General features: G+C 38.4%; 1 protein-coding gene across 1 annotated transcript; it reads right to left on the bottom strand.

The window, feature by feature from the left end:
- Nucleotides 1–1,609: 1,609 nt before the first annotated feature.
- Nucleotides 1,610–3,163, bottom strand: LOC148788069 (uncharacterized). The gene is made up of 2 exons (XM_088880321.1): nt 2,987–3,163; nt 1,610–2,233 (listed from the first exon to the last, which is right to left on the bottom strand). The coding sequence occupies exons 1-2, from the start codon at nt 3,161–3,163 to the stop codon at nt 1,610–1,612; spliced, it is 801 nt and encodes a 266-aa protein (XP_088736447.1).
- Nucleotides 3,164–14,839: the final 11,676 nt, after the last annotated feature.

The following is a 14,839-nucleotide window of genomic DNA, read 5'->3' as shown; positions in this document are numbered from 1 at the left end:
AGGTCGGCCTGATTGAGGGTCACAAGCAAGGTCTTGAGGAAGGCCAGGTTGGTCGCATTACCCTGGAGGAACACCATCGAATCTTGGCTGGTTCTCGTATGGCTGTTGTCCGCGACTTCCTGAAGACGAACACCTTCACAACTGCTATGGAAATCAAGTCTGCCGACTCATTCGCCAATGGTTATAAGACCTATGAAGCCCAGATCGAGAAGCTTGGTGGATTTCAAGAGTCGTTTGACCACAGTCAGTTGGATATCACACTTGATGGCGATCTCCAACCCTATCCCGCCGAACCTGATCTGAAAGACGATGAGTTCGCTGCTCTGCGTGAAGAGCTGGAGGCTGAGGATGATGACTGATGCGATTAGGTCTCCGACTTTTGTAATAGAATCTCGGTCTAGATTCTGTTCTAACAATTATTCCCCTTGATATTTTTGTTGATCCATGCAACTGTGTATTTGAGAGCTGACCCTGAGGGGCATATTTTTTGTGATGTAACTCTGTAAATGAAGCTTCATCAATGGAACTCTTCTTTTGGCAATTCGTATGCATGTTATTTTGCATTTCCATTTGCACGTTTATCGTCTTTGTTAAACACTTCTTTCACCCCCATTTGAAGTATCCCCATTTGTTAACATTTCTCGAGTCGCCTATGTTGAGCGTGCCTTTTTTGGTTCATATACGTTGAACGCATCTTTTTCAGATCGTGTTTAATTGGATGCCTCTTTTTCAGTTGGCACGAGGGATGCATCTCTTTCAGATCGCATAAATTGAACGCGTCTTGTTCAGTTCGCGCTTAATTGGATGCCTCTTTTTCAGTTGGCACGAAGGATGCGTCTTTTCAGATCGCATACGTTGAAGGCGTCTTTTTCAGTTCGCGCTTAATTGGGTGCCTCTTTTTCAGTTGGCATGAAGGATGCGTCTTTTTCAGATCGCATACGTTGAATGCGTCTTTTTCAGTTCGCGCTTAATTGGATGCCTCTTTTTCAGTTGGCACGAAGGATGCATCTTTTTCAGATCGCAAACGTTGAACGCGTCTTTTTCAGTTCGCGCTTAATTGGATGCCTCTTTTTCAGTTGGCATGAAGGATGCGTCTTTTTCAGTTCATGTTTAATACCGTGAAGACTTTGATAGTGGGTAAAAACAAAAGCATAAAAACGTACGTAGTCTTCAAATTAACGCAATACGAACAGACGAACTGATTTCATAAATTGTTTTGGAGAAATTACAGTTTGTACAAGTTTCTTCAAGCATTAACATATGCAGTCGTGACTATCTCTAACACACAAGATGTGACCCTCCTAACTTTAGATGCGATTCTCATAATTGATGGTCTTTCACAGGCTCCTTGAGGTATCTTCTTGGGATTGATAGGCCTTTCACAGGCATCAGAATTCGATCTCTCTGTAGATGGCCTTTCACAAGCACCAGAACGCGACCTCTTCGTGGTTGATGGCCTTTCACAGGCACCATAACGCGACCTCTTTTGGTTGATCGCCTTTCACAGGCACCATAACGCGAACTTTTCATGGTTGATAGCCTTTTACAGGCACCAGAGCGCGACCTCTTAGTGGTTGAATCACAGGCACCAAAATGCGAACTCCCATGTTCATGCGTAAAACTTCTTAAGATTCTGTATATTCCATGAGCGCGGCAAATCTTGTCCCTGCATATCCTGTAGCTTATATGTACCTTTTTTCCGGATCTCGACTACTTTGTATGGTCCATCCCATGGTGGTTCTAACTTTCCCACATGCTTGGAGGCTTCTACATTTTTCAACACGAGATCTCCTACTTGAAGCTGGCGTGGTCGAATTTTGCGATCATGACTATTCATCATCAACCCTTTGTAGTGCAGGATTCGGGCATACGCTGCATCTCTCTTTTCTTCGATTACGGTGAGGTCGAAATTTCGCTGATCTTGGTTGACTTCAGGATTATATTGCATGACTCTTTGGGACTCCTCCCCGATTTCTGCCGGGATGATAGCTTCTGTTCCATATACCAAACAGAATGGGGTCTCACCTGTGGCAGATCGTGGAGTTGTGCGGTAAGCCCACAGAACTCCGGGAAGCTCGTCGACCCACGATCCTTTGCTCTCGAGGCGCGTCTTTAAGTGCTGCAAGATCGTCCGGTTAGTCACCTCTGTCTGCCCATTTGCCTGTGGGTTCGCGACCGCTGTAAAGTGTTGCGCGATCTTGAGTTCCTTGCACCATTCTGTGATCTTCCTTCCCTGAAATTGGTTGCCATTGTCAGAAATTAGAACTCTTGGTATTCCGAACCTGCAGATGATGTTCCTCCAAATAAAGTTGATGACTTCTTTCTCAGATATCTTGGCCACGGCCTTTGCTTCGACCTACTTGGAGAAGTATTCGACAGCCGCAATGATAAATTTTTTCTGAGCTTGGGCGGGGGAAAAAGATCCAACAATGTCAATTCCCCACTGATCGAACGGACATGCTATTCTGATCGGCTCCATCGGGGTCGCAGGTTGGTGTATTACGGACGCATACTTTTGGCAGCTTTTACACTTCTTCACCAGGTTCTTGAAATCTTTTACTAAAGTAGGCCAGAAGTATCCTTGCCGCGTGATTTTTTGGGCTAGCGATCTTGCACCTGAGTGGTTTCCGCAACTCCCTTCGTGGATCTCTCGCATCACGTAAAGAGCTCTCTCCTCGTCTAAACATTTCAAGAGGGGTACATCTACTGTTTGCTTATAGAGTTGACCTGATTGCAAGGTGAACCTGGCAGCTCGAAATTTTACTCTTTTCGCCGCGATAGGGTCGGTAGGCAAGGTGCCGTCCTCGAGGTACTTGATAATTTTATCTTTCCATGATCCTGCTTCGGAGACCACCTGTACTTCTGCTCCACTTGAGAGAGCTGATTGCTCACGGGCTAAAGCAGTAATCTTTCAATCTCGAATCCCGTCCATTGTCGCTCCAAATTTGGCTAAGGCATCCGCCTTGTCATTTTCTGCCCTAGGCACCTGCAAAAAAGAACATTTCTCAAATTTGCCCATTAATCGCGGAACGATTTCCTTGTATGATGTCATCGTCCTTTCTCTGGTCTCGTATGTTCCTTCGATCTGCAGGGCGATCAACTGGGAATCCGTAAAAACCTCCATATCTCTGGCTCCAGTTTCGTGTGCGAGTTCTAAACCCATTATGAGCGCTTAATACTCCGCTTCATTGTTAGTCACTGGGAAAGATAAGCGAGCTGCTACTTGGATCTTCACTCTCTTTGGCCCTTGAATCAGTATACCTGCTCCTCCATTATTGACGTAGGAGGATCCGTCCACATGTAACATCCATTTCAGGCAAGGATGTTCAGCAGTTTCAGGTTCCTTCTCATCACTAGATAATTCCATTACGAAATCTGCCAGCACCTGCGCTTTCTGGGCCATTATGGGCTGATTGTCAATGTCGTACTGCCCCAATTCGACAGCCCACTTGATAAATCTAGCAGAGGCTTCGGGTCGCGACATCACGTGCTTGAGAGGGTGGTTTGTTAGTACGACCATTTTATGCGACTGGAAGTAAGGTCGCAATTTCTGAGCTGTTACCACTAAAGTCAGGGCTAGCTTCTCCATCTCAGAATATCTAGACTCTGCGCCCTGAAGCATCTTGCTGACGTAGTAGATCGGGTTTTGATTGTTTCCTTCTTTCCTTACCAACACTGAGCTGACCGCATTCTCGGATACTCCCAAATACAAAAGCAGCGTCTCTCCTTCCTTCAGGTTTGCGAGTAGGGGAGGCTTCGTGAGATATTCTTTCAACTCCTGCAGTGCTTGGTCGCATTCCGTGGTCCATGTGAAGTTTTTTGATTTCCTCAAGACCTTGAAGAAAGGTAGACTCCTATCTGCCGATCGAGATATAAACCTGCTTAGCGATGCGATCTTACCCGTAAGCTTCTGCACCTCTTTGATCGAAGCGGGAGATCGCAGATTCATTATAGCCTGGATTTTTGCCGAGTTTGCCTCTATTCCTCGTTCGCTAACCATGTATCCCAGAAATTTTTCTCCTCCTACTCCAAAGGTGCATTTGTCGGGATTCAGTTTCATGCCATACGCTCTCATTTTTCTGAAGGCTTGTGCGAGGTCCTTGAGATGATCCTGCGACCTCTTGCTTTTGACCAACATATCATCGACATATACTTCCATGGTCTTTCCCAGCAGGTCCCCGAACATTTTATTGACCAATTGTTGGTACGTCGCACCCGCATTCTTCAGTCCAAACGGTATCATGTTGTAGCAATAGATCCCCTTTTCAGATACATACCCGGCTTTAAGCAGTTCCTCGACCTCCTGTCTGATGACTTTGTTCTTGTCACTGCCAAATGACTTCTTCCTCTGTTGTACCGGTCGAGCCATCGGGTCGACATTCAATCGGTGCACAATGACTTCTGGATCGATCCCTGTAAAATCTTATGGGCTCCACGGGAACATGTCAGCATTTCTCCTCAGGAATTCGATCATGGCCATTTCCCCATCCTTCATGTTGGCTCCTATCCGGGTCGTTTTGTCAGGTTTATCGGGCGCGAGCTGCACTACCTTGTATTCCTCACTGGGTTTTAGATGTTCCGCCTCGTAAGGTCGGGGTTCAGCGTCCTCCTTCGTCTTCCGCTTCTTCTGCCCAGGCTCCCCTTTCAGTGACAAGTTGTAGCATTTCCGAGCCTCATTCTGATCGCACGATACCTCCCCGATTCCATATTCCGTGGGGCACTTCATCTTCATATGATATGTGGAGATGACTGCTCGGAATGAATTCAGCCCCGGTCTTCCTAGGATGACGATGTAATTAAACGGGGTATCAACCACCAGAAACTTGACCATCAAAGTCTTTCTCTTCGGCTTGTCGCCCATGAATACGGGCAGTTCAATCGTCCCTAGTGAGGCTACCTCACTTCCCCCAAAGCCGACCAGCGGGGCCTTCATTGGCTCTAATCGTGCATTCTCTAAGCCCATCTTATCGACCACGCTTTTGAAGATGATGTCTGCGGAACTCCCGCTGTCGATCAGCACTTTATGGACAGTGAAATTCGCGATATCTAGCTTGACGACCATCGGATCATTCAGTTCTCCGCTAACTTCTGGTCTGTCTGAGCTATCAAATGAAATGGTTTCTTCATCTTCGACCTTCAATACAAATTCTCTTTCTCTGTTCGATCCTACGGTCCGGGCGCATCTTTTCCGCGTTCGACTCAAATCCCCAGCACTCGAACCCCCAGCGGTCGTGTATATCACTCCTTTGATCGGTGCGTTGCTCCCGCATGGTGGGGCTCTGTCTGTTTTCGAGGGGACTAGGTTTCGATCCCGGCTTCTCGATCTGCTTCTCCTTGTTTCCCCGCTGATTTTGCAATTTGGAGGAACTCGATCTCGGAAGTATCCCTGCCTAACCAACCTTTCGATCTCATCCTTCAGCTGGAACCACTCTTCAGTGTTGTGTCCCCTTTCACGATGGAATCTGCAATATTTGTTAGAAAACTACTTGGAGGGGGTGTACCTGGTGTGCCTTGGCCATTTCAGGATATCTGCATTTTCCACCATCATCAATGCTTTCTCACGCGACATTGCCAGTGGAGTATATAGTCTTGGTATTTGGGCTGGTACTTGGGCTCTTTCTGCTTTTCCTGTTTCTGCTTGCTATCGCCCCCTTCTCTACCGTCATATGGCCGTTTGGTCACCTGTTCACGTTCATCTCCTCCTCGTCCATGTATTTTTGCGCCAGTGTCATCAACTCACTTGGGGGGTCGCGTGTGAGAGCAGACGTAAAAGGGCCTTTCCTCAACCCATGAATAAGGATGCTTACTATCATATCAATCCTCAATTCTTGCATCTCTAATGCCTCATTGTTGAACCTCCCCATGAAGTTCTTCATGGTTTCGTCTTCCCTCTAACGGATGTTAAACAGGTGAGTTGCCGATCTCTTTTGTTTCTTCTTGCTCGTGAAATGGAAATTGAACTTTTGCACTAGCTGTTCATAGGACTTGACGCTCCCACGGGATAAATTTGTGAACCATTCTTGTGCCTTCCCTGTGAGCGTGGTAGCGAACAATTTTGCCATGATAGGGCCTGGTTGTCCGTATAAGTTCATCACCATTTCGAACACGGCCACATGCTCCTATGGATCCTTCACCCCGTCGTATCTCCGTAAATCGGGTACTCTGAAACCTGGTTCGACCGTTTGGATCAGAATTTCATTACAGAAAGGAGAATTCTTGTTGTGTGAAACTATCTCTCCCCATTTCTTCAGCTCATCAATCTGTTTATTCAGGCTTTCTATTTGTCTCCCTACGCTCTCGACCTCGGCTCGTGATATTATAAGTTCTCTTCTCTTTGCACGAACGTGGCTGCTGGACCCAGCTTCCAATAAGGATGGTCTCTTGTTGCGACGTGCCTGTTCGTCATGTACCCGTGACTCTCTCTGTTTCCCGTGCACCCGCGATTCTCGATGGGGTTTAGTATTCTCAAACAGCTGTCTCCTTGCGGTTTCTTTGACCACTGGGGTCGCAGTTCTCCTCTCATACTCCACAATGGCTTTTCGGCTGGCTTCTTCTATCATTCTTTGGAGTACGTCTTTTGTTATCTGAATAGTTGTTCCTCCTTTCCTTGGTGTCTCCTCTTCTCCGGCGTTTCTTCTCGATGAACCTTCCATGACAATAATTCTCAGACGTTCCCACAGACGGCGCCAACTGATCCGGGTCGAATTCAGCGATCTCGTGAAAGGATCTCAACTCAGACAGCTAACTCTTCCAAGACCAGATTTTGGATTCCCTGAGAATAAAACAAGAACTGTGAGCTCGTCGGGCACGTCCCCGACAATGACCCTCGGACGCTCAAGTTAGGTTGATCGAGAGAAAAGTGTGCTATCTCAAAGTTCGATCTCAATAAATGTAGAATAGTTACCTTAATTACGGCGTTTTGGGTATATTTATAGAGCACAACTGCATACTGTTGGCTGGGCCACGTGGTCTTATCCCGCTGGTTTGCGTCCTAATCGGACGGTTGTCATTGTCTGGGTCTTCAAGTTTGTTGTTCGATCTAGGTCGGGTGCTCCACGACCCGCCCGTTGCAGAAGGCGTGGATCCTATGGCGAAAGGACCCTAATGCCCTTAATGAAGGGTGTTTTTGTCATTTCCCAGTAGATTACTGTAGCTACCCAACAACAGTCCATTTTATTCTTTAGGACAAAATGCATAAAACCCCCCTTATGTTTTGTTTTAGTCAGCAAAAAAACCCCATTCTGTTAGCAACTAACGGGAAGTGGAGAAGACGCGCGTCTGCTGCGTTTGGTAGTCTTTTTCTGCGATTTAGGTTGATGTTTAATAATTGTTTAGACCAAAATGCCCCTCTATGGGTCTATATAACACACAAAGGGATTTTTTGCTTGGTTTGTGTATTCTTTTTGTCATTTCTCACCTTAAAAAATAAATTAAATTTTGACATATTAAATTTAAATTGAAATATTAAATTAAATTATATTTAAATTCAAATAATTTTGTAATTGTTAATTATTAAATCTAACTATTATTTTTAATTAATTAAAATATATATTTAATTACAATAATTATTATGATAATTATTATTAATTAGCCAAAATATTAATTATTATAATTATCTAAAATATTCTTAATTTACTAAAATATATTTTAACTAATATAATTAAAATTAATTAAAAAATTAAAAAAAAAAAGAAAGAAAATCTGGTATTTCGCCCATTTTCGCCGGAAACTTTGAAACAATTTTCCGACACTGTCCGGACGAATTTCCGACGCCCAATGGTACCATTAGAATCTTCTCTTCAAGACGAACATTTTCATACCTTCAATTTGAGTTTTCGTCGATCATAGAGAGTGGGCTCAAGCAACGATCGCCGAACATATTTTCCGTCGATTCGTCTCCGTCCGATCGAATCTCGGTCTCAAACTAGCACCATCAGACTCGTCTCTTCAAGACGATTCTAGCGAGACCAGCCTCACTCAATTTGGTAAAGAATTTATGGAGATATGATGATTTAATCGAAATCTTGTCGTCGACAACAAGATGTGGTGGGGGGGGAAGCCGGGGTAAAGGGGGTGGGGGTGGGGGTGGGGGTAGGGGTGGGGGGCAGCGGGGGGGGGGGGGGGGGAAGGGTGGTGGGTGGGGTAGTTAGTTTTTTTTTTAATATATAATAATATATTTTTAAAATTTTAAATTATTTATATATAATATAAATTAAATAATATGTTGAATCTAAACCTTTTATTTTTTCAAAATCTAACGGTTGAGATTAATTAATTAGATCTAACGATCAATATTTGATAAAAAAATATCCAACGATCATTAGAATAAGAAATAATATATATTAAGTAAGGGTATAACGGTCATTTTCTAAAAAATTAACACCGTTAGTTGGATTTAACGGAGAGGGGGTGATTGAGCTGAGTTTTACAAAACACATGGGAGCTTTTAGCCTATTCTGAAAACAGGGAGGTGCTTTTTGCAAACTTTTTAAAACACAGGGGGGTTTTATGCATTTTGTCCTATTCTTTAGAGATGTACAATTTTATGAGGATATGTTTCAATCAAGAACTAAATTTGTCAAAAAATGACCAAACGTGAGGTGCTCAGGACTAAATTCTTCAAAAAGGAATAAATGTGTAAATAAAGTAAGTTACAGGATCAAAAGTGTAATTTTACCTACATTTTATATTATTATATATTAAATGTTTTTTATGATGATGAATATGGTGGTGTGGAAAAATGATATTGATATAAAATGTATATATAAAAAGTTTAAATAATTTTAGATATTTTATATTTTACGATCTCACAACGTGACATTGATATTTTTTTCTTATTATAAAGTAATTTTTTCAATTACACATTTTATCCCTTTTAACAACTACAAAAATAAATACATCGTTAGACTATTAATAATAATCGCATAATCATACATTCAAAATGAATAAGTTATTAAATTATCATGTCACCAAATATTCCAATATTAATCATGAAGTTATGTATCATCATTTAATCCCATCCAATAAAGTAAAGGAGCCCTTACTCCCATATTTAATAGGCTTGTTTTTATATGTAGTATAGATAATGCATTACCCCAAACAACAAATTTACACTTGGTTTTCTAGTAAGATTTTATAAATTCATTGAACTATATTGATTTACTTTTTACAATTATAAACTTTGTATAATTATTTTTTTTAAATATATTTTTTTTAACACAACCCTGTTATGATGGATAGTATGTCGTTAATTAATATGTGAATATCATCTTACTATAAATTAAAAGACTACTTTCACATGTAAATAAAAATAATAAGTTTAATTCATTTTATGACGCACACTAATTCAGAAAGATAATATACTTTTCATAAAGAATTTCCATTGTAGGAACCTCTTCTCCTTTACGAAAGACTATATACTACAAGTGAACAAAATATTAGTTACTAGATATTGGGTAATAATTTTAAAATTATCATAAAAATATATATTAGTGACAATAAATTTTATCATTAATTATGTATAAAGTTGTTACTAAATACAGTTAGTCGCACATTTGTAATGAAAACTTCAAGACAATACAATATAGTGATATTTATTATTTATTGTCACTAGATCATCACTATACATGTGAATAATTATATTTAGTGACAACTTTATGCACATATTTTTGTCACTAATTCTTATTATAATAATTTTTTTAAAAATAATAGTAATTATTAGGATCATGAATTTTATTATTGTGACAAATTAAATATTCTTCCATCAAATAGGAAAAAAGATGCAATTTTAGTCCTATAAAGTCGGGAGTTGGAAATTCTGGTCCTATTCAAATTAAAATTGGCATTTTAGTGTTGTAACTTTAAAGAATTTGGTAATTTTAGTCCATTATCCGACTGATTTGGCCTGAAAATTCCGTGCTGTCAGCCGTCTCACCATCTAAATTGAGGCTTTTGGTGAATTTGATGAAGTAGAAGTTCGAGTTGTAATTTTTATATTGCAACTTTGGTCTTTCATCTTTAAGAGGCTGACAATTCTGTCCCTCTAACTTTAGATGTAGCATTTAGTTATCTAACATGATATTTGGATTTTATAGCACTGAACCTTGACTTGTATTAAGAAAAAAGTTGGGGCTATTTATGTAAATCTATTTCGGATGATAAATGGTAGAGATAAAAATATGTGGTACTTTTGTTGTAAGACAGTAAAGAAATGAAGATATATATTTGAAAAAAGAATTATCTTTATATTCTGCAATCTTTTTGTAAAAGCGTTTCTTTTTTAACCCAATTACTATAATAGCACACAAATAAAAACTAGAGAGAGAGTTGAACTTCATTCATATTTAATATTTAAAAACATCCTTTTGGGATAACAATTTTGTGAATCTGTTACAGCAAAAACTGTTTCTGCTAAATCTGTTGTTGCTGAACTGTTGGCTACTGTCGAGACTAATGCTAACACAGACTCTGTTGCTGCACAGAATTGGAAGCCGGCCATCGATCTATTTGTGGGCCCTTCTATCGCGGCTGGGAAAACTGCAGCTGCGCACAGTCAGCCGCCGCTGGTTCGTGGAGTCGATTGCAATCTGAAAAAACTACTGCTTATGGGTACATTCCGACTGCATCGCCTAAATTTTTTTCGATAATGTACCGCTTCAACCATGCTCCAATTTCACGAATTATGATAATAAAATTGCTAATATTTTTCATAATTCGACTAGCAAGATATTGACTTATGTGCCTCCTACAATGCAAAATGGTGAAATTATCATACGACCCACGTTGGACACTATCCGCGAGGGTTCCCGTGGATGGAATGCGGCGGGTAGTATGATATTCCTTTCGAACTTGTCCACATGGATTTATGTGGTCTTGATACTACCTATAATCTCTCTGGGGGAACCTACGTTTTAACTTTGTTCGATGACCACTCAAGATGCTTATGGACTTTCATCCTAAAACAAAAATTCCAAGTACCTATTATTTTGAAACATATTTGTTCCTTGATTTCCAATCAGTTCAATTGAAAGATAAAGACCTAAAGGTCTGATAATGGTGCAGAATTCATCAATCATGAATGTCAAACACTTTGTTCCAACTTAGGCATCATACATCAAACCTCATGTACATGCACCTCTCTATAAAATGGTCGAGTTGAAATGAAACATGGACACTTGTTGAATGTAGCTAGGGCGTTGTTATTCTAGGCATCTCTTCACATAAAATTTTGGGGAGATGCAATACTTAGAACAACTTTTTTAATCAATAGAACACCTTGAAGTGGAAAACTCCTTTTTGACATGGATTTACAGTCCATTTTATTCTTCAGAGATGTACAATTTTATGAGGATGCCTCTTCCAGTTCGTCTTTTTTGCAACAACCAAGTGGCCCTGCATCATGGCGAATCCAGTATTCCATGAGAACATGAAACAAGACTGATTGCCATGTGGTTATAACTGCTTATAAAGATGGTTTTATTGCTTATTCGCTCATTCGCAGTTCCCTTCAGCTTGTTAATTTATTTACTAAGTCACTACCTCTGGAAACCTTCGCTTTCTTACTTGCCAACTTGGGTCTAGTTTCTTTGCACTCTTGTCCCTCTTGTTGGGGGGCTGCTGAGAATGTTCCAGCTTCTTACTATAAGTACGTTATCATGTATGCATATTTTCTATATACGTATATGAAATGCACATAAATTGTTTGAAATTTAGAATTTATAAAGTTGGTACTCAATATTAATAAAGGAAAAAATATTTTTTTAATCCGTTAAGTATGCCCAGTTTTAGTTTTAGTCCTATAAGTACGGCCATTTTTTCTTAACTCCAGTAACTTGCCAAATTGATTACATTTAGTCCTCCGATAGATTGGATTTATAATTTGTGCTGAAAAAGTGACATGGCTAGACACCTGGATGCATTTTTTTTATTTAAATTTCTATGTGCCTAAAATCATGAGGTGGAAGACAAGTTGACCATCTTTTGGAGGGAAGAAAGGTGACTTTTCCCTGCAAAACACTTTTCCTAACTAGCAAAATATATTTTCTTCTCTCCAAGCTTCGGCAAACCCTTTTCTCTCCCTCATCTCTTGGCTCCAATGTCTTCTTCCATGGAAGGACCACTTTTTTGCTACAGCAGAAAGAAAGCAATGATGCGGACTTCTTGAACTAATAAAAATCCAGGAAGGAAGTTTCATTCTTGTGAAGATTACAAGGTAATAAGCTCATTTTTTTTACTTTTTTTTTCTTTAAATGAATTTAGTTTTGTAGAGAGAAGGGTCTGCCCAGCCAGCAAACAAGCCACGTATGCAAGCCACGTACTCTCCCATGTGGCATGACACGTGGTTAATTAGCCGAAAATTGGACCAACTAATTTATACGTTGGCAAGTTCCGGGTAAATTTAAAATTTTGGTTGGAAAAAAAAAGTAGAAAATCACTCAAACGGACTAAATATAATCAATTTTACAAGTTATTGGAGTTAACAAAAATTGGGCATACTTATAGGATTAAAACTAAAATTAGACATACTTAACAAACTAAAAAAATATTTTTCCCATTAATAAATAATGTTTTAGGATATGTTAGCATATAAGTAGTTAATGCAATTATATTTATGAAACTATATTTAACATAATTAATTAAAACTCAGTAAATTACCTATTGTTGAATTGTAGTTATTTTTCCAGTTCCTTTCAGTTAGATGATTTTTAATTTAAAATTATCAAATTACTTGTTTTAATTAATAATTTGTTTTCATAAAAAATTGTTAAGAAATTAATGACCCTTTGTTTATAAAATTAAACAAATACTACTAAATAAAACATAACAAGCCGGAGCCATATAATTGTAGTCATTTTTCTTCAATGAAATTACCTTCTATTGTAGATGTAATATGAATGCATACATTTTTTAGTATTCTCTCATAATGCTTAGGGTTAGTTATATTTTGCCATCCGAACTATGACCATTTTTATATATTAGTATTTAAATTTTTTTTATGTCAACTTACCATCTCAACTTTATAAAATTTTACACTTAGTCATTTATAACTATTTTTCACTGAAATTTTTTGTATGTGATGTTTAAGGGTTATGTAATATGATACTTTTTACATATGCACAACATGTAACATTTTTTCGGACAGAAAATCAACAAAAAAACAATCATATATGGCAAAGTATAAATTTTGCAACTTTAGATGGTAAGTTGATACAAAAAAAAAAATTCAATGGCGAAAGTAAAAAGGGGCATGGTTTGGATCGAAAAATGTAATTTGCCCTAATGCTTATAATCTTTTGTATCCCCCATGATATTTTGTAATTATATTCTTTAATAGTATAGTTTGTAACCACAATTTTGGTGGTTTATAAATACCACTATATGATTCATTTGTAAAAAATCTTTTGGAAGAATTATAAGAAAAGAGATTTGAAGAGAATACATATATATGGTTTTCTTATATACTATTAGGAGTAATAGCCTAAGAAACTTAGAATTTTTCTAAGTTTATAACACGTTTTCAAAACGACTTTACGCTCAATCAAGGTAGAATGTTAATTTTTCTATGTATAATTTTATTCTTTATGGGTTTACCTCTACAATATCATAGTTATTGTTCTTCTTGATTATTTAATAATGACATATTAACAATCATGTTTTATACATTTCAGTGTCTCCTAAAATGGACATACATAAATAAAAAGTTCTATTATAATTGATATTGCCTCCATAAGTAGGCACACAAATCTTGATTTCATCCCTTGAAGTGGACGTGTTTTATAAAATTTCATTGCTTCCTGAAGTAGGTAATGAGTTACATTACCTCGAGTAGTAGGTAAACTATTTTATACCAATTATTTTCACTATTATTCCTGAAGCGGTGATAAGTATAATATTTGATTTTCTCACCATACTGATAACTCTCGGATATAGTATTAGAACGGAATGATCCATTAGATAATGAATTATTGGTTCTAAGCCATCTTTGACGATTAATCAACAATTCGAAGTGTTTTTCTTGTGTAGTCTTGATAAACCAGCGTTTATATATAGATGTAGAAGGATCTCTTTGGGAAGTAAGAAGCCCCTTTGCCATCTCTTCACCTGCAACCACCAATAGAATAGGTCAGTCGAGTCCTCGACCTCACTCCAACTTACAGGGCTTACCTTCAAACAAAAAGTGTAACGACCTGGAAGGAAATTGGTCTAGAAAAAAACCATTAGTTAGCTTTTTAGTAAGCAAAAAAGAAGGCAAATAGAAGAAACACAACAACCTTCTTTACCTTCCCTGATCTTTCTTTCCCGATCGATCCAGTTCTCTCAGAAAGAATGGAGATGAACATCTAGATAGAAAACTGTAACACCGGATATATGTTATTTAAATTGAAAAAGATTTCACAACTACTTACTGCAACGTACTGCTCAATGCTGATAGACATCATAAAAACGATAAGTTGCATTGAAATTGATAAAGTTCCGTGGAGTTCATAATTGTATAAAAGAAGTCAAAGTAGTGGCTGCGGCGCGTTGAGGCACTTCTTCAACGGTCCTCGTATGCTCATAGGTCAGTAGGCGGGTGAATTATTCACCTGTCATAATATATATTAAATTTCATTATTTCATTTTTAGTTATTTAATTAAATTCTAAATATAATTAATTAAAAATTTATTAAATTAATTTAATTATATCTTAAAATACATAATTTAATTTATTTAGTACAATTTATTAAATAAATAAATAAATTATAAAATTAAATTGTTTTAGTAATGATAAAGAAATGTTATAAATCTAAATAAATGATCGTTCCAAATACCATTGCTAAAATAGTTCCAAACGCCTATT

The sequence above is a fragment of the Sesamum indicum genome, linkage group LG5 (assembly GCF_026168435.1).
Source record: "Sesamum indicum cultivar Baizhima isolate 11 linkage group LG5, ASM2616843v1, whole genome shotgun sequence".
NCBI lineage: Eukaryota > Viridiplantae > Streptophyta > Magnoliopsida > Lamiales > Pedaliaceae > Sesamum > Sesamum indicum.
The sequence above is the reverse complement of the archived record's forward strand: the minus strand, read 5'-3'. Positions and strand labels throughout refer to the sequence as shown.